The sequence below is a fragment of the Abramis brama genome (genome assembly GCF_963993115.1).
Source record: "Abramis brama genome assembly, chromosome: 22".
Classification (NCBI taxonomy): Eukaryota; Metazoa; Chordata; class Actinopteri; order Cypriniformes; family Leuciscidae; genus Abramis; species Abramis brama.
The window spans coordinates 21,481,656-21,502,047 of NC_139984.1; the positions used below are offsets into that span (position 1 = coordinate 21,481,656).

The window sequence follows — 20,392 nt, forward strand, 5'->3', positions numbered from 1 at the left end:
AAACATTAAAAATAGTAATGTTTCCAAACTTTGACCGGTAGCCTATTGTATGTCAGAGGGCCATTATTAAATAATTAATTTATCTGTAATGTGTTGTGATTGAGGTCAACGGTTGAAGCAAAACATGTAATTTCCCACTTTCACCAAAAGGAGGCAGGCGACTTCATATTTTTGTTTGAGAGGGTTGTAAAAATAAACTCTGAGAAAATGAAGGTTGTTCGTTGAAGATCTGTAAACATGCTTTCACTGATAGCGTAGGCCTACTTCTATAACGTGGCGTGAGAGTTAGTGCTGTTTAACCAGCAGGTTCTCATTAAATTCCAAACGTTTGTGTTTGTATTGGCTAGATGGTAAGGCTGCTTTTCAACCTTTATCTCCTTTAAATATTTACCAGTTTCCATAGTTTCCGCCTAAACACCAATTACGTTAAATTAACATGCTAGCCTACTTCAATTCAAACAATAGCCTATATCGTTTTGAAGACGGGTGGCTATAGTATCAGGCCATGTGTTAACATAAAATAAAGCTGTATTAGTAATATTTCTGTGAAAAAATAAATAAATATTTTTAAGGGTCAACAGTATTCCCAGTAGCCTTTATAAGGCGGTACTGCACAGTCCATTTGCACAATATATATAAAAAAAATTGTATACTATATATATATATATATATATATATATATATATATACTGTATATATATACTGTATATATATATATATATATATATATATATATATATATATATATATATATATATACATATATAGCAGTATAATAACCACACATTTCTCCAGATCACTCTTTCTGAGTTCTTATTTGGGAACTTGATTCATTAGGCTACATATCCATTGAGTTCATGTTTGAATATATGAAAGGTGTAAATAAAAATGGATTCCTTTTTAATTATCATTTTGACACTCTAAATGGCCCGTCAATTATCAATATCAATTAGGCCTACACAAAGGTATTTTGTATCAACTGCATAGTTACAGTACATTCTGTTTCTGTGCACACTTCAGGCCACCAGTTTTTAGGTATATTTTGACATTAACACCAGGTGCACAGTCAGCACTGAATGTTGTGATCCAAGAGGAAGTGTTTCTGTCTGTCTTACTGTAAATGTACAACAACTTCAGCTTCCTCAGAATTGGCATTGCATGAGTGATTATTTTATGTCACCATATTTCCCTGTAATATGATTTGGTCATGCTTCATTTGAACAGACTATTACTAGAGTTATAAGTAGATATTTTACAACAAGCATGACTAATCATTCTTAACCTTCTATTTAAATTTATTTGTGTTTTTATTTTATAAAAATATTTCATAACATTTTAGTAATTCATAGTTTTCTTATGACGCCACACCCTTATAGGAACACCCACCTGCAGGGCAAAACAAGGCTTTTCCTCCATTGCCTGCAGTCACTTTTACCACATTTGTACTAAGTAATGAAGAAAGTGATATTAAAAGACCAAATTCAATATACAGTACACCTTATTGAAAATGCATACTGTGTACAGGCCAGCAGATGAACCCAGAAGATGCGCAGTTTCATAAGACATAAGAATGTTTTATAATACATTTTACAATTGATTTTGTCTTTAGTAGCTTACGATTACAATACAAAAGTAAATTTAATTTTAAATGTTATAATCAAATTTGTCATCCCTAAATTGAGCGACGGCCCCCTAGTGGGCGGGGACACCTATGACAACAAACCGGCCATTCCTCCAATCAAACACCTCGCTACGGCTCTCTGTGTGATGCTGACACGGTACTCGCTCATGATGACAGAGGATCTGTTGTCCGGCAATAGCGCACAAAGAGGCCCAATAACCATTCGGTTAATGGCAAACCCTCTGCTAATACGAGGAAAAATAAGTCGGGTGACTGGCACACACTCTGCCTTTTAAATAAGGAATAAAACCCTCAACGTCTGTTAATGTGTAGACGTCACAGCACGCACTCAAAAGCAACCTGACGCGCTCCTTTCATGTAAGCTCGCGGATATTGAGAGAAAGAAAAGAAAGAAGGCATGAAACTCACCGGAGCTTACAACATTGTTTGGGACGGTGAGAGGCTTGCAGAGGGGAGGTAAAGAATGCAAGGTAAGGGCCTTTGTCCTAGATCTCTGGTGCACCTCTCATGTCAACAAGCGCATGCATTGTGCATTTTGGTTGTCCTATGCATAAACCATTTAACACAGTATTGCAGAATGTTATTTATTTGATCCGTGCACAAGATAGGCCTATATGTAATAACTTAATAAAATTCCGTGCCGCATTCTGTCTATTAATCCACTTTGGATAAAACCAGCATTAGACTTGGATTTAGGGTCTTTGAGGATTTCCTGTGGTAAACATTCGATTTGAACACTTTCATTAAATTAAATATTAAGCCTAGCTGTTGTAATACATAGTTTAGGTTATATATAAAATGGTTTCATAATGTAGGCTATTTCATCCACCATACAAAGGGTTTGCTAGTCAACCTGAATGTCACTTGTCAACTTTGTCAAAATGAAATTTTTAAACAGTAGCGATATGACTAATGGACTGGCAGCAGCAGAAGGTGCCTAATTCTTGGTAATGAGGGTAAGAACCAAGATTTGTCAGTCACACAAGGTAACGAGTTTATAATCTATTCCTCAGATTTATCCTGCCAGCAGCTGAATCCTAAATAGAAAATGGGCTTAGTGTATCAACATGCTTGAAGTGATTTTGGGAAGAACTCATATGCTTTGTGTATTCAATTAAATAATGTTAGAATTCAGTTCACACAGTATTTAACCCTAATATGTAGAAATCTCATGGCACCTCAAGTATCCATTTGGCTTGTGTCTTGGTGAAAAGCTAATTAATTAAATCACAAACATTAATTAATTATTTTAAAATAAAAAACAAAGAAAATGAAACACTAAAAAATATTAAATATTTTATTTGTTTACCTGCGTGTAATTTTACCATTGGGCTAACTGACACCAGAGACCCCACAAACATGCAGTGTGTTGTTAATTTAGTTAAATATTAACTTAAAATCTCACGGGGTAGCCTAGCTTACTTCAAATAAATATTTCAGGTCAAATATGGTAGGCCTATTTCCACTGACAAAAAAGTTTGGGAATTCCTGCTCTAGAGAGAAGCAGAAACTTATTTGCCAGGTTTTCTGTGATTTGGCTGAAGGGGTAAATACCGTAAATTTGTCTAGTCGGGAAAATCAAAATGTGAACAGGAAAGGAAATGCACTTTCAGAGCGGTTGAAAATTTACGCAGAGCTCCAGATTGCGACCAAATGCAACCTTTGTTTTCCTGCAGGTGCGACTAAATTTTGTTAGAGGTCTGCACGTTGAACAACTGATAAGAGCTGCCGTTTCTGTTATATGAGAAACATCAAACGGCAAACGAAACGAAAGCGGAACAAAACGTCTCGGGTTACTATTGTAACCCTCATTCCCTAAGTAGGGAACGAGACGCTGCGTCGATACTCGACACTTTGGGGAATGCCTTCGGCATGATGCGTCTGAAGTCTGTAGTGGAACTACTCCAATCTTGATTGGTGCTGTGTCTTTCGTCACTCGTGATGTTGCATGTGATGGTGATCCGGAAGCTATAAAAGGACACCGGGATATAGCCGCGTCAGCTTTTGAAGGGTCGAAGCAAGTCGTTCTCAGGAGCGCGAAAAAGTGTGGCCGAGGGACGCAGCGTCTCGTTCCCTTCTCAGGGAACGAGGGTTACAATAGTAACCCGAGATGTTCCCTTTCGCAAGGGAACTCCCGCTGCGTCGATACTCGACACTTTGGGGAACGAATACCCACGCCGCCATACTGAGAGACCCCGCCCTGGTGTGAAGCAATCTGGCACACTCAAGACATGAGAACTTGTGAACCTGGTGTAGAGGGCAGATCCAGACTGTAATGTTTTATGAAGGTGTGTGGGGAGGCCCAGCCAGCGGCATCACAGACCTCTTGAAGAGAAACCCCTGCTAGCAAGGCTCTAGTGGATGCCACTCCTCTAGTAGAGTGGGCTTTTATCAGGAGAGGTGAAGGCAGATTGCGCACCTTGTAAGCTGAAGAAATAGCCTCTACTATCCACTTGCTAATAGTCTGTTTGGAGACCGGGGAGCCCTTCTTGGCAGGGCCGGCTCTGTAAATCTGGGGGCCCTAAGCAGGATAATTTTGGGGCCCTGCCTTGCAGTGAATAATGGAGTATTGCCACTGCAAACCAGCAACTGTATACAATCTAACCCTTACACATTTCATCTGTACCTCTTTTAACATGATTGCCCACAATTATTTTACTGCTTATTAAAGTACACTCACTGAAACAGTAAAAGTAAAGATTACAGATTTGCCAAATTTCTACATCTACTTTATTACTGTCTGAATGCTTTGTAAATTTTAAAACAGCACTAACTATTTTTGTCCACTAGGCAGCTTAAAACCTTTAGTATTAAAAAATCTTCAATAAAGTTGTTGCATAGGCCTACTACAGGTGATGCTGGAGTCTTGATCTTTGAACTTCTTTTCCCTTTTCCACACTTTAAAAAGAGGGAGAAGTTGGACCAGTAATTTCTTTGCTTCCTTCTAAAGTGATTTAAACATATTCTTCTATATTGATGTATCAAAGAGATTAAAATTCTACAAAAGATTCTAGTTTGAGTTGGTATTTATTTTTTATATATTCCAACTACAAAAACACTACTTCAGCGAACAATCATTGGCCAAATGTGTATATGAAATGTTTAGTTATAAAATATAGCCTATACATAAATGTAGGCTAATAAAAACTCTAGGTAACACTTTTTACATTTTACAGTGTCATTGTTACACGTTACATGTAGTTCATACAAAAAGAATTCTACAGTAAAAACTGCTTAAAATGTGAATTTCGTTGAAGTAGTGCCTCTACTTTAATGGGATAATGTCCACTTTAACGCACCCTCTGAGGTTGCCGAGAAACAGCACCGCGAATTGTGCAGAAAAAGCAATAGGCTGCTCTTTGTGCATTGTGTAATGTGCCAAGTTCAAAAATTCATACAAAAAGAATTCTACAGTAAAAACTGCTTAAAATGTGGATTTCGTTAGAGTAGTAGCTCTACTATAATGGGATCATTTCCACTTTAACGCACCCTCCGAGGCTGCCGAGAAACAGCGCCGCGAATTGTGCAGAAAATGCAATAGGCTGCTCTTTGTGCATTGTGTAATGTCAAGTTAAAAAATTCATAACAAAATAATTCTACAGTAAAAACTTCTTAAAATTTGGATTTAATTAGAGAAGCAGCTCTACTATAATGGGCTTATGTCCACTTTAACGCACCCTCCGAGGCTGCCGTGAAATAGCACCTGCGAATTGGGCTGAAGGCGCAATAAGCGGTTATTTGTGCATTGTGTAATGTCAAGTTCAGAAATTCATAAAAAAATAATTCTACAGTGAAAACTGCTTAAAATTTGGATTTCGTTAGAGTAATAGCTCTACTATAATGGGATAATGTCCAATTTAACACACCCTCCGAGGCTGCTGTGAAATAGCACCGCGAATTGTGCAGAAAATGCAATAGTAAATGCTCTTTGTGCATTGTGTAATGTCAAGTTCAAAAATTCATGCAAAAATAATTCTACAGTAAAAACTGCTTAAAATTTGGATTTCGTTTGAGTAGTAGCTCTACTATAATGGGATTTTTTTTTCCTTTTTTCTGCACCCGATGGATAGACTCGTTTCATTTTTGCGGTCAAATTTCCAAGTCCAGGGAAGACAACGATTTTACACGGTTGGTTGACTGTTAAACCGCGGCGACACCGGCGAGTACCATCTGTAGTTAGGGGGCCCCCTAGTGGCGGCGGGGCCCTAAGCAGCCGCTTAGTTCGCTTATAGGGAGAGCCGGCTCTGCTTCTTGGATAACCCAAAACACACAAACAGCTGGTCCGACTTCCTCCAGCCCGAGGTCCTATGTACATAAGCCTCAAGAGCCCGGACCGGGCATAACAAGGTGTAGTTTAGCTTGATCAGCCAACCCATGCGGTGGAGGATGAAAGGCCTGAAGGATTATAGACTGTGCCACATTCGTGGGCACCTTAGGCATGTAGCCAGGTCTAGGGTGGAGAATGGCGCCTACAGGTAGATAGCGCCTACAGGTCGCCAACTCGTTTCAGGGAAGTAATAGCGAGCAGGAAGGCTACCTTAAAGGATAAAAATGTCTCAGACACCTTATCCAGGGGTTCGAAGGGTGTCAGGGATAACCCTTCGAGGACCACTGCCAGGTCCCACGTGGGGACCCTAGGCTGGATGGCAGGCCTCATCCTCCTGGCTCCACGAAGGAAACGAATTATGAGTGGGTGTGTCCCCAGAGTGCCCACCGTTAAAGGCGTGTGGAAGGCTGATATAGCCGCCATATAGCCTCTAAGTGTGGATGGGGAGAGCCCGTCAGAGAAACGATTCTGGAGGAACTCCAGCACTGGAGCCATTGGGCAGTTAACTGGGTCCAACTGACGTTCTCTGCACCATGAAATGAAAATTTTCCATTTAAATGCATAAAGTTTCCTCGTGGAGGGGGCTCTAGAGTTTAGAATGGTCTCAACAACCTCGGTTGAGAGACCAGAATTTGTGAATTGGTCCCCCTCAGGGGCCAATCCAGCAGCTTCTTGGGCTTCAGCCAAGGGTGAAATATCACGACCTCGGACTGAGGAGGGAGGACCATCCTGATCCGGATTTACCGCGGAAGGCCTGCCAGGAGAGCCCAGATGTTTGGAAGCCATATTCGGGCCAGTCAGTACGGGGCTACTAGGAGTAAGCTGATCCCGTACTGCCGAACCCTTTTGCACTCTAGAACCCCAGGGGGTAGAACAATCGGGGAAAACATACACTGACGTGGCCTCAACCATGTCTGTATCATGATATCCAGACCCAGCGGAGCTGAAAGAGCACGGGAGAGGTGGCGCGGAAGGTGGCCGTCCGCATGAAGGGGAAACGGGACCACCTCCGACAAACCGACTTCCATCCCCGCTAAAGCCAACTTGGGCTGGAGTTTGAAATCCCCGGGCCGCAGCCCCTGCCTCGACAGGATGACTGCCCCCTCTTTGATCAGAGAGAACACCAACGTATTGTCTGTCAAAAATAGAACCTGATGGCCTCTCTGAAATCTCCTCAGACCCTGTGTTTCCAACACAGGTTCTAGGAGCAGAAACCATAACTTCCTCCCCATGATCAGAAAACGAGGGCATATGCGCGTAACTCTGGTCATGCGGAGTGGGTTCCCTCTCGGGAAAAACCCATTGGTCCTGAGCCACTACTACAGGGCCCCCACATACAGCAGGCCAAAGAATAGTATGTTGAACACTGCTGCCAGCGAGCCCACTCTTTGATAAGGTCATATAGTGGTGGTCTGGCCTAGCTTGATATTCATGACTATGGTCAGGAAGGTGAATGTCCGAGCTGGAGACAATTGTGCCTGCATCGTGACAATAACCTACACCGCCCCCAGGAATCGGCTTCTCTGAAGAGGAACTAGTGATTTTTCCTAGACTCTGAGCCATATTCCCGAGCACCTCACGAGACTCAGAATAACACCTCGGTGTTGAACCGTCTGCTCTAGTAGTCAATGGACGGGAATGAGGATGCCCTGAAGACTCCATGGAGCTAGGACAGTGACCATGCATTCCGAGGAGGTGCGGGGATACAATACTAGGCCGAATGGAAGAGTCCGGAACTGATGCGCTTTTCCCCCAAAAGCGGATCTCGGAAACTTCCTGTGATGGGGTTAGAAGGGAACGAGGAGTTAAGGAGCTTGTGGATCTATCACGACAGACCAGTCCTCGGAGCTGGTCTGACTGACAGTCGGTATCTTGAATCTGAACCCCGTCGGAGGTTGATCAAGTACCTTGAGATCCAAAACAAGGCCTAACCAAGGAAGAGCCCACTTTCAGGTTTCCTGTGTTAAGAGGGACTAGACTTCCTATTCCAAGAACCGACCCTGCTCGGGGCTGGCCGACATGTGAACCACCTAGTAGATAATATTTGTATATTAGCTCCACTGTAAGCAGGACCCCCTAGGCTATATTTTGAGGACCCCTCGGGGTATCTAAATATGCCATTATGGGGACCAGTCCCTCGAGACTGGCCTCGGCTATAAATTTCCAAATGGCTTCGGTGACCTGAAGCAGCTAACTGGCAGGAACTAACCGAAATATGCTCTCTATAGACCTCCTGAGAGGCGGCAAACTCAACAGGGCCGCAACGTCTTCGGGCAGACACTGCGATTTGTGTTCGCTGGAAGCCAATGTGTCCCGAGGCGCCATCGGCGGCGGGAAGCAGACATCGATTTCCTAAGGGCTGCATAAGGGGGCAAGACTCTTGTACTCTCTCACCTGGGGGAACGCCCATCAGGGTCCGCGTGTTACGACAAGACCTCTTAGTCGAAGCCATCTTAACCCAAGAGACAGTCCTCAGACCTGTCTTCGGTATGGAGGGCTTCGTGCGAGAATGTTTCCTCTGGCCCCAAGCCTTATACGGGGGGGCACGAGAGGCCCCCTGGCAGCAACCCCATGAGACCAGGACTGACAACTGGGGATAGCTGATTGTCGCTTTGCCTCCTGAAGCCTCTCGACAACAGTTCTTGCCGCGTCGCCAAAGAGGCCAGAAGGCGAAAGGGGGGCATCGAGAAGGAAGGCCCTGTCCTTCTCCCCGATCCCCAAGCGATTTAGCCATAAATGTCTCTCTGAGACGACTAGTGCTGCCATAGAACAGCCAATGGCACGGGCCGTCTCTTTAATAATACGAAGAGATAAGTCAGCCACTCTACAAAATTCAGTAATACCGTCGAGTGAGACCTCCCAGTTATCATCCACCTCTTTGAGGAGGTCAGCCTGGTATGCCTGTAATAACCCCATCGTGTGTAGACATGCACCGGCTCGACCCACCGCCATATATACTTTCCCTAACAAATTCGATGTACGAGATTTGGAGGGAAGTGTCTGAGCTATCAGGGGTGACGCAATGTCGGGGAGAAAATATTTCGCAAAATATTCCTCAACCCGAGGCATCACCTCATATCCATTCTCATTAGATTCCCTAATGGATGAGTAAATATATACATGGGGGGAAAATAATTGAGATGAACATGGATTTTCCCACGATCTCGATACCTCAGTATGGAGATCAGTGAAAAAGGGAAGGCTCTGACACGAAGATTGTGACTGGGTCTGCAGGAAGCGCAGGAAACTATTTTTCTTAGTCGCTTCCTGCTTATTAAATGGCCATTCAACGTTTAATTTAGCCACTGCCCTGGTCACAACCTCCAGCAACTCCTCAATAACGGGAATATGGGGTGGCGAATCCCCATATCCACGTGATTCGGTGTTGAGAATATCTAACTCCTCGGAGCCAGATAAATCAAACGGCGGGTCTTTAACACGGTCAGAAGAAGCCGCAGCGCGGGCTTCCGAACCGTGCGCGAGACCAGTGAAGCTGGTTAATAAACACTGCGGGTCGCAACCGTCTCAGTATTACATGCCAGCCCCACGTGCGAATCCCATGCATACAAGCGGCGCGCTGCCTCGACAGACGCGGGACCTGACGCACTGGGAACGCGAGCCTGATCTAATTGATCGAACAGGCTCAAACGGGAGCGGAGCTTTTTCTTAAGCCGCGTTTCCACCGAAATTACCCGGAACAATTTGTCCCAGGAACTTTTTTCCCAGGAACTTTTTTTGCCCCAGACCGGTTGCTTTCTGCATTTACACCGCGGTCTAAAGTACCGGTAAGGTAAACTGCGCGCAACTGCTCCTCCCAGTCTGCGACGGACAGTAATCAGTTTTGAGCGCCACATTTATAATAAGTATGGAGGAGATTCAAACTGTGCTGCAGTTATGTATTGGTTTACTAACGCAAGGGGAGTCGTTTCTCTATATTCGCCATATATATTGAGATAGACAGACAACACCAAATAAGACAATACAGTCACACAGAACGCTTGCTGAAGACAGAAAGCTGACGCGGCTATGTCCCGGTGTCCTTTTATAGCTTCCGGATCACCGTCACATGCAACGTCACGAGTGACGAAAGGCACAGCACCAATCAAGATTGGAGTAGTTCCACTACAGACTTCAGACGCATCATGCTGAAGGCATTCCCCAAAGTGTTAAGTATCGACGCAGCGGGAGTAACCTTGCGAAAGGGAACTGCGCTTCTCAATTGAACTGGTGCCATGGTCCGTTTATCAGCTCGGACTGATATGAAGACTCCACGCGAGCTCAGAGAACACTCGCGAGCCGATCTCGCTCAATCACACAACCACTCACAGCGCTGGGAGATCCAGTGAGAAAGCGTTTGAATTCGCCGCAGTATTAATAACATTGCTGAAAAATATAATGAGAAGCTATCAAATCACTACTCCGGCAAAGAATTCTCTGTTATAAACCACAGATCAAACAGCGCTGACATGGAAACCAAGAGAAACATGTGCCATGAACGAGCAAGTTATAGAAAGCTTTACAATCCACAACATTCACTATGGATTTAATGTTGTAATGCTAACTGTAACCATGGTATTGTGGCAGAAATAGTAGATTGTTTACATTATTCATCTCGGGCTTCGTACAACCTTTTGAGAGTGAAATTCAAGCCATTTACAATGCCTTTCAAGTGCTTTACACTTTTTCCAACACTTCAAATCTAAAATAAAAATCTATTTTAATGTTATTTTTAATGTGAGGATTTATAAAACTAAAAGTTTAAAGATGATAGATATGTCAGATGAACACTTTGTGGCAAACAAACACTTATTTAAAAAAAAAAAAAGACATGAAATTACCACTATAACCAGTAGATGGCGGCAGAGTCCCTTATTGACTTGTTAGCCATTTCCACTCCCTAATAAATGGAAAAGTAGGAAAAGTCTTTTTGTATTTTACACAGAAAGCAAGTAAAGAGCACTCCTTTTATAATCCCTTATTCAGTATGATTATATCTATAGTGCAACAATGGTATATTTATAGTATTGGTATAATTTAAGCATATACTATAATATTTAAATTAAATTAAATATAAAATTAGTTTTTTTGCATGTTACTGTTGTTAATAAAAGTTAGTTTGATCTGCATCTCAATTCAAGCTGTTAAAGCTGTTAAATTTCCAATAAATAAACATGTAATATTAATAGTAACTGCACTTATTAATGCAAAACCATAGAAATATGATTAAATTACATTTATGATTAAAAATCCCCCCAACACCACCAAATCAGGTGCTGGTGCCACCATCTGTAGAACTTAGTGGCACCAGAGCTACTGCTCTCAAATGTTAGTCTGGAGCCCTGGAATGTAATAATTGTAATTATTAAATAATAGAATAGAATTTTTGTAATTTCTTAATGCAAATTAGTAGTATATTAGGATCTTTGAAATCTCTGAAAATGAATGCAATCAAATTAATGTAACCAATATTTGTATTCTAGCCTTGCGTGACCAATGTGGTGAGGATCCCTGAGTGGTCATCATGAAAGGAGGAAATTCAAAGTGTGCTTTCTCCCTGGGCTTCCTGGTGGGCAGCTGTACATTGTACGTGTTCTTGAGACAGGTATGGTTTGAGGAGAGCTTCAGCTGGCAGCATGATGGCAAAAGCAACCTTTCTCCACTGGAGCCAGAGCAAAACACCCCCAACCTTACCTGGAGAGTGGAAGGATCTGCCCTGATCAACCTCAAGCATCCTCACCAGCCAGGTGCTACAGCGCCCTCTAGTGCATCATTTAGGAATGAGCACAACATGATATGAAATATTGCAACTTAAAGGCAGAGTAGGCAGGATTTTTCTAAAAAACTTTTTCCCAAATTTGTTTAAACTGTCTTTATATACCAATACATAATTAAAATGTAAGTACTCTGAAAAAGAGAGTATAAAAAAATCGAGTGTCTGTAGTCCTCTCAGGACTGCAATAAACACAGCTACTTATTCCATTCACTCCCACCCCCTCCCTTCTGGGCTCCTTCCAAAGCCACGCCCCCAAAACACATGAACGCGCTGACCTCTCAGCTGGAGGAGGACGCGTTTGCCAGCGCCGAGCGGAGAGGAGCGCAGTGCATGTAGTGACATCATGTCAGAATCACATGTAATAAAATACCTAACTTTATCATTATGAATATAAACAACTAACATGGCTGTTAGTACTCACTATCAAGCTAGCATATTGATACTGGTAAAGTTTAAAATATATTGAGTTTGATTCGGTAACGAGCTAGTAACATAAGGCAAAGCTAAAAACACATTTTCCCATTACCATCAGTTACACTGTGATGAAGGTGAATTTCGTGTAAGAGTCATAACATATACGGTGTTTTGCATGTAAGAGCTTCCACGATGAAAGCACTGTTGGCTCTGATGAGGACTAACGTTACACTCCGGTGACAAGTAGCCTACCTTTCTACCTTACTAGTTCCTTTTTTTGCCTTGTTTGCCTTCGCAGACTGTATATGCAGGTACTGGGAATTTTGACTGCTCTTTCTCTGCCATAACTGTAATTCTTCCTAGCTTCCGTGCCTCTATCCGTGCCTCTTCCCCTCCTCGAGTCAGAACCTCGTTCCGAATGGAAATAAGTAGCTGTGTTTATTGCAGCCCTGAGAGGACTACAGACACTCAATTTTTATACTCTCTTTTTCAGAGTACTTACATTTTAATTATGTATTGGTATATAAAGACAGTTTAAACAAATTTGGGAAAAAGTTTTTTAGAAAAATCCTGCCTACCCTGCCTTTAAAGGGATAAATTCATAAATTCAATAAATAAAGTCATAATTTACTCACCCTCAAGTTGTTCCAAACCTGTATGAATTTCTTTGTTCTGCTGAACACAAAGGAAGATATTTTGAAGAAAGTTTGTAGACTTTCATAGCAAGAAAAAAAAATACTATGGAAGTCAATGGTGCCCCAGAACTGTTCAGTTTCCCACATTCTTCAAAATATCTTCCTTTGTGTTCAACAGAACAAAGAAATGTATACAGGTTTGGAACAACCTGAGGGTGAGTAAATTATGACAGAATTTAAATATTTGGGTGAACTATCCCTTTAATAACTGGTTAAAGCTTTCACTTTCTAAACACTTCATTAAGATTTCAATTAGAAGATGTTGCATGAAATTGTATTTTGTAGCCACAGTAATATGTTCAAAGTGCACCAATTAATTTTCAGTCTTAGACTTATGCATTAGCATTACGCAAAGGTTTCTCAGTTAAAATGTTTCTCAGTTACTGATGCCATTGGATCCGCTGTCAGCCATGGTTGATTTATTATGCGAGTAAAAGTGTCTGATAAACAGGGGTGTAGCTGAGTTACAGCGAGTATTAGGATGGACATGGGTCAATGACTTGACGCCTGTTTTGTAAAACTTAATGATATAACTTGTTTAAGGCTAGATTTGTATCATATTTATACTTTTATTTATCCTGGACATTCTTATGTCATTGAACCTAATTTAATCTCATTATGTCTGCCCCCATGTAAAATAAAATCGCTTTAATTAGACTACTGATTAGTTATTGTACATAATATTTAACATATTTATCAAAAGGACTATTCTTTTATATATGTGTAAGACATTTTTGATTAGGGGAGAATTATAGAGTACACCGGGAGTAGTCTCAGTTCAGTTATAAAGCAGTCTTTAATGAACAAAATGGTTTGTATTAAATTGCAACATAACTATAGAATTTGCTTTAAATACACAGGAGAGGACAGTCACATTGCAGACAAGCTGTTTAAGAAAGTGCGTATCCTGTGCTGGGTGATGACTGGGCCTAGTAATCTACAGTCAAAGGCTCGGCATGTGAAGGCCACATGGAGTCGTCACTGTAACGTAGTTCTGTTCATGAGCTCTGAAGAAGATCGCAGCTTCCCCACAGTGGGCCTTGGCACAGGAGAAGGCCGTGACCAGCTGTACTGGAAGACTATTCGTGCCTTCCACTACGCTCTGAAGAACCACGTCGATGAGGCAGACTGGTTCCTCAAAGCAGACGATGACACGTTCGTCGTTGTGGACAACTTGCGCTGGATCCTGTCAAACTACACGGCAGAGCAGCCCATATACTTTGGCAAGAGGTTCAAGCCGTACGCCAAGCAGGGCTACATGAGCGGTGGTGCAGGTTATGTTCTCAGCAAAGAGGCCCTAAAAAGGTTTGTGGAGGGTTTTAACACTAAAGTGTGCACTCATACAACCCCAGTGGAGGATCTAGCGATGGGTCAGTGCCTGGAGAAAATGGGGGTGGTAGCAGGAGACTCCAGGGACACACTGCACCGGGAAACCTTCCATCCTTTCATTCCTGAACACCATCTTACTGGAAAGTTCTCCAAGACCTTCTGGTACTGGAATTACTGCTTCTACCCAATTGTAGAAGTAAGTCACACACTTGTCTTTTTTTTTAAACACTTATACTAGCGTTCCAACATTTGGGGTCGGTAAGATTTTTAAAAAAAGGTTTTATTGACATATAAACATTGATCAGCAAACATAAACGTCATTGGTTCTTGCGGAAGCTCAAACGTGCTGCATAACATGAAAATTAACCCCATTGGTTCTCGCACGTTCTTCCGTTGATCACCACTAATGTGTGAGCCGATGAATGTGATTAAAAGCCTAAATTCAATCTGTTCATTTGAAATAGAAATCTTTTTTAACAGTAAGTGTTAAAAGTGTATGAGTATCTTTGCTGTCATTTTTTGTCAATTTAATGCATCCTTACTGAATTCAAATATTAATTTATAAAAAAAAATCTGTGTCCCCATTCTTCTGAATGGTAGTATAAGATAAAATATGTACTCATTGTCATTTTTGCCAAGATATTTTTAAGTGAGTATACGTGACGTTGAGGCCAAGTATGGTAACTCATACTCAGAATTTGTCCTCTGCATTTAACCCATCCAATTTAGTGCACACACTTTAGTGTGAGTAGTCAACACACACACACACACACACACACACACACACACACACACACACACACTGCAAACCGTGGACACACACACACAGCATACACACACAGAGCAGTGGGCAGCCATTTGCTGCTGCGCCCGGTGAGCAATTGGGGGTTAGGTGCCTTGTTCAAGGGCACCTCAGTCGTGGGTATTGAGGGTGGAAGAGCGCTGTTCATTCACTCACCCACCTACATTTTTCCTGCCGGTATTGAGAATCGATCTGGGTTACAAGTCTGACTCTCTAACCTTTAATCCCCGACTGCCCCAACAAAAGGTCCTATTAATGTCCTTCGTGACACTCCTCTACATTCCACAGCTTCCGTTTCCCACACATAGCAAGCTAATTAGTTATTACTTTGTTTTTTGTTTTTTACAGAAGTTAAACTTATTTTTTTGAAAAGCTTTTAGAACTTGAGTACCATCTGTGCCTGAGAGAAGAAAACACTTTAAGTGTCAAAAGGAATTTTCCATTCAAGATGTAGTATTTTGAGAATGAATAAAAATCAACAACATTGTTTGAGAAATATACATTGAAAATGAAATTACCTCATTTTAGCCCTTTCATTTTTTGAAATGCCACACTGAACTAGCAAGTCCTTCAGGTGATTGCAAGTGAAATCAACAATGGATAGGTTTGACGGGGACCGTATTTGTCGATAGTTTTTCTTTCATGTACATGATGATGTGATTCGTGACTAGACAGCTAATGACTAACAATAAAAAACCCAAGAAATAAACACAATTTTGTCTTGCATGGTTATCAAAATGGCAAAACGGTATACTTAAACTTAACACAAAAATAGCAAGTATTTTTCTCTCTCAATATTAACAAATCGTTTATATCTTATAGCTGTATTTTAATGTGTACAGATTGGCGCCATTGACTTCTATTGAAAGTGCCACTCTGTTACCCAGATTTTTTTTTTTTAAAGAAAAGGAGGGACAAGACTAAATGAATTTTTGTGGTATTTAAACGTTATGACACAAGTGCTGTCGATTGAGATTAACTTGTAATGAACGCAGAATATTAATTTAATGCGACTTATCTGTGACCACGTGGATTTTTGTGGTATTTAAACGTTATGACACAAGTTCTGTCGATTGAGCTTAACTTGTAATGTTTTTTCCCCTGCAGGGCCCACAGTGCTGCTCTGACCTAGCAGTGTCTTTCCACTACGTAGACCCTGTGCTAATGTACACGCTTGAGTACTACACTTACCGTCTGAGACCCTATGGCTACCAACACCGCTACCAGCCTCCAGTGCCTGCTGTACTATCTTTGGCTTCCCAAACTGTGAAACCCACCACAGAAGCTCAGAGATTTGATGAACGTTTTAAAGAAAAGTCAGTTTCAACTTATACCATGAATCCCAAAACTGAGAACACAAAGACTACTGAAACAAGTCACAAAGTCACAAGAAACATAACGGACAGAAGCACAGCATGATTGTGAATAATACGGCAGAAAATATTGCGTTATGTAAATCTAACATCTAGCATTATTTCAACAATGAGACAAAAATTAAGAGCCAAATTTCATACAAGTAAATGATTCTTTGGAGTTTCTTTGGAATATCTACTTGGGAAGTTCAGTTGGCCTTTTTGGTGTGATCTTGTCTGTGACTATTACATACCTTAAGGTACAATACAATGGTTAGAATATACTGTGTTTGATGATCTACTGATATCCAAAGCACTAACATTCACTTGAAGTAGTTAATAGTTAAGTATTAGGTTTGCTTCTGGGACACAATTATGTTTTCTTTTTATGTTCAGTTACGTCATAACACATATAGGTTTGGTATACATAATTGTATATGCAGCGGCATTGCAGTTGGCAATGAGAAAGCATCAGTGTTTTGCAAATGTAGCAAATTATTGCTATGTAAAATTTTTGTTTGGTTGAAGTCACTACATTTTATGCGTTATTGAACGTTTAAGTAATAAAACATTGTGAGATCAGATAGATAGTATTTTTATTTACAAAAATCATGTTTTATACATTAAACAGCAAAAATAACTTAATAAAATAAATCGAAAGGCATGGGATGTAAGTGGAGATTTAAATTCGATCATTTATAATGATAAATGTATCATTTGCAGTACAATAAAACAAATCACACCATAGGAAATCATGTTTATTTGATTCATTTTATATAAATATTTAATTTTGCTCTATCACTTTTGTAAAATAAATGATTTTGCTCCAAAGAAATGTCTTGAAAAGAAGCTGTCATGACAGGGTGGTACAGACGATTAACTGGATATGAAATAATTCATTTGCCTATAACCCACGACGAAACCTGCAACAAATTGAAAAATATATATTTTTTTATAGCAGAGACGATTTATATAAGAAAAGGCATAACAGACATGCTATAGAACAAATGATGTGGTGTTAGGAAGATACATGTTGTAATATCTTCAGAAAGCCTGCAAGTGGCAGAACAGCCTCACTGACGTAGCCTACTCACCTCAGTTTGCATTTGTTGAAGAAGATGCCTCCTCCGCTTGTTTCTGGATACCCTTTCCTCAATGGACGCCCCGTTTCTGTCAACACAAATACAGTAAGTCTGAGAGACTTGAGAGACTTGATAGACTGATGAATTTCTTACAGCGTTAGCGATCATATTTGGCTACTTCGTCGTATGTCGGCGGTTTAACCTACGCCACGCGGTACAATAAACACAAAACTATTGGATTCATCAGAATCAGATTAAAATCGAAGTCCTTATGATCAATTAGTTCAAACAATATAGGCTACTCATAAGAGTCATTTGTTCATTAACCAATTCACACTTCTCGCGGTGTATGTTTTTGATTCCTCAAAAGAACATTACTTTTAATTTCGAAAAGGAATTCACTGAAAGTAGACACACACACACACACACACAAACACCGCCACCGCCACTGATTACAGCGGCAACGCGCACTCAGCATGATTTCAATGACAATTATTTAACAAACGAACGAAATCAATACTCTAACTGGAGATATTTTTTTGTATCCGTGCCGCCACCGCCAGATGTGTCAAAAAGTGGTGGGGACAATATCGACCCAGGCAAAAAGTGTTGAGGACATGTCCCACCCGCAAAGTCTCAAGCTGTTTTTCACAATAAGTGAATTTAAGAGAAAGGCTGTTACCAGGGTCAGCGCTTCGTCGACCCATGAGTCCAACAAAGATATCGTGCATTTCCCCTGAAAGACAACATATATTCAGTTTTCTTAGATTGTTTTTAAACTAGTCACGTTACATTATGAAAGCACAAAAGGAAGACCAGTGTCTTACTTTTACGTTGGGGTGGTAAATCATCCGTGTCTGGAAAATAATAAGATTCGTATAAACATTAGCTCGTCTCAAATAATAATAAATTAAAGAGAAACTGCTAGAATAATACAACAAAGAAAATATCTGTTCACTCACCCGCGTTTCTGCGCCCCATTAATCCGACAAAACTGTCATAATCTATGTCATTATACCTCTTCAGCAAGTTATGAGCCGACAGTCGAAAACTTGGACTCTCCTGTGCATAAAATTACATTTTTATTTTAAAACTCGGCAAAACTATATATTTATAGTTATTGGATGATCACTATCTGCCACTTACGTTTGAATCTGATCTTAGAGATTCTGACTGCTGACAGCTCGATTCACTCCATCGGGTTTCCAGCACCAAAACCAAGAACAGTAACACTAGTCCACGGTACATCTTTACAGGTAAGTCTGAGGAGAAAATATTACAGGATGCTACATTTAATAGCGTCCTTTTCTGTGTTAAACTCAGTAACAATTTACATCAAAAATTAAAACACAAAGTTTCCCTTCTCCAATCCCAATTGCAGCCATTCTTGATTGATTTGTTTAATCTCTTAACATTCAGTAGCCTATAACTTACCACTAAAACCATCAGGAGTGAAAAGCTTTGTTAAATAGATTTTTTTTTTTTTTTTTACAAATAATAGTAAAAAACTTAAACAATAATGTAAAATTGTAGTTTGAAATAGGTAACATAAAGAACATTTTACATGAATTGTACTTACCTGAGCTGAGGATAATGATCTGTGGAAACAGCGGAGGACAGTTTCTGGTCGAGGAGTTAAATCCTTTTGTGGTGGACTATCAGACAAGAGACACAGATACTGGGTCTGACACTCCTGTCTGATTGTTAAATGATAGCAACATGTGCGTAAGTCCAATCAGATGTCGCAGTGTAGGTGTGGTTTAAGGATTTTGTAGTCTGCATCAGCAATGACCATGCAATTGAGATCCTGACATCAGAGGCGTGAGACATTCCTTAAAAGGACAAACCATAGTCCCTTTTGTCAAAGCCCTACCATCAATTACTCAGATTTGAATTCTTGCAATTTTAATCTCATATCTGTAGCTTTGCCAGGTTTTTTTTCGTTCAAGGTTACTGAGTACCATCCTTGAAGGCAACCGCGTCTCCCCGCATGTGTGGGACATACTCAAGCATTTGCGTGAGAGCACATCTAAATGTCATGTTTGTTGACTCATTAAGATTATGCTGATATCTATCCAAATGCTACTTTTCTTTGCTAAGTAGGGCCTTATTGTCGTATTTTCCTCCTGACTGCCTAATTGGTGTTGTCACTGGCGGGAATGTAATCTCTCAAGGAAGCAATTACACAGATGGAGCGGTGGATGATGAGAACGGTGTCTCACGGACTCAGTGGACATCTTGAGGGGGCATCTAACTGGCCTGGCGACATGCAGGGTTGATTAGTTGGAACATCCATTAGTTGCTGCCCACACTCAGTATGCAGCATGCAAAGGGCAGCTGTGCTTTGAAGTTCCTTTTGGAGAACTGATTTGATCAGTTCATCAACAGAAGCCAATGATAGCAACAGCTCAGACAGGCAGCACTAACCCACTTCCACATCAACATAATAAATCCTATGAGACTCCGACACATTCGTCAGTGTCATTATAATAGCTTTCGTAATCGTCATCTCTGACGTTATCTAAATGACAACTTTGACATGTTGACCTTGTTGAGTGCGGAGAATGTACACCATTAAACTGGATTGACAATACATTTCAATTCCAATAAAAGTACACATTTAAATTGACATTCAAACATTGAATATTACATTGAATGTAACGAAGCATAATTAAAATGAATTAAAATGAAGAGTAATTCATGGAAAATATATATATAAATGTGTGTGTCCAATTAGAATATTCTACCTATATTTCTTGCTCTAGAAATGCCAAGGTCATGGGTTCAATTCAGAGGGAATACATGAATTGAACATAAATGTATAGCTTGAATGCAATGTAATTTGCTTTGGGATTAAAGCATATTCCAAATGCATAAATATAATATATACATATAAAAATGTAGTGCACGATTACTGCCTTGAGAATGAGAATCAAAGACTGAACTATTAATTTTGTACTGAATTTTGTACTTTTG

At 40.6% G+C, this 20,392-nt stretch overlaps 2 protein-coding genes across 2 annotated transcripts; one reads left to right on the forward strand and one right to left on the reverse strand.

Annotated features, from left to right (window-relative positions):
- The first annotated feature begins 1,762 nt into the window (after positions 1-1,762).
- On the forward strand, positions 1,763-17,086 carry c1galt1la (core 1 synthase, glycoprotein-N-acetylgalactosamine 3-beta-galactosyltransferase 1, like a). Its single transcript, XM_084098869.1, has 4 exons — positions 1,763-2,112; positions 11,450-11,713; positions 13,712-14,376; positions 16,090-17,086. Exons 2-4 carry the CDS (start codon positions 11,491-11,493, stop codon positions 16,399-16,401), a joined length of 1,200 nt encoding a protein of 399 aa, XP_083954995.1. The 5' UTR covers positions 1,763-2,112; positions 11,450-11,490; the 3' UTR covers positions 16,402-17,086.
- On the reverse strand, positions 17,072-19,160 carry tac3a (tachykinin precursor 3a). The gene is made up of 7 exons (XM_084098871.1): positions 18,996-19,160; positions 18,563-18,678; positions 18,379-18,478; positions 18,244-18,273; positions 18,099-18,152; positions 17,429-17,504; positions 17,072-17,257 (listed from the first exon to the last, which is right to left on the reverse strand). Exons 2-7 carry the CDS (start codon positions 18,662-18,664, stop codon positions 17,239-17,241), a joined length of 381 nt encoding a protein of 126 aa, XP_083954997.1. The 5' UTR covers positions 18,665-18,678; positions 18,996-19,160; the 3' UTR covers positions 17,072-17,238.
- Positions 19,161-20,392: the final 1,232 nt, after the last annotated feature.

Excerpts from the sequence above, each read along its gene's own strand:
- c1galt1la (XM_084098869.1), top strand. The coding sequence starts at position 11,491 with ATGAAAGGAGGAAATTCAAAGTGTGCTTTCTCCCTGGGCTTCCTGGTG. Across the intron at positions 11,714-13,711 it reads CAAGCATCCTCACCAGCCAG|GAGAGGACAGTCACATTGCA; the intron begins GTGCTACAGCGC and ends TTAAATACACAG. Across the intron at positions 14,377-16,089 it reads GCTTCTACCCAATTGTAGAA|GGCCCACAGTGCTGCTCTGA; the intron begins GTAAGTCACACA and ends TTTCCCCTGCAG.
- tac3a (XM_084098871.1), bottom strand. The coding sequence starts at position 18,664 with ATGTACCGTGGACTAGTGTTACTGTTCTTGGTTTTGGTGCTGGAAACC. Across the intron at positions 18,274-18,378 it reads AATGGGGCGCAGAAACGCGG|ACACGGATGATTTACCACCC; the intron begins GTGAGTGAACAG and ends ATTATTTTCCAG. Across the intron at positions 18,153-18,243 it reads TTTACCACCCCAACGTAAAA|GGGAAATGCACGATATCTTT; the intron begins GTAAGACACTGG and ends GTTGTCTTTCAG.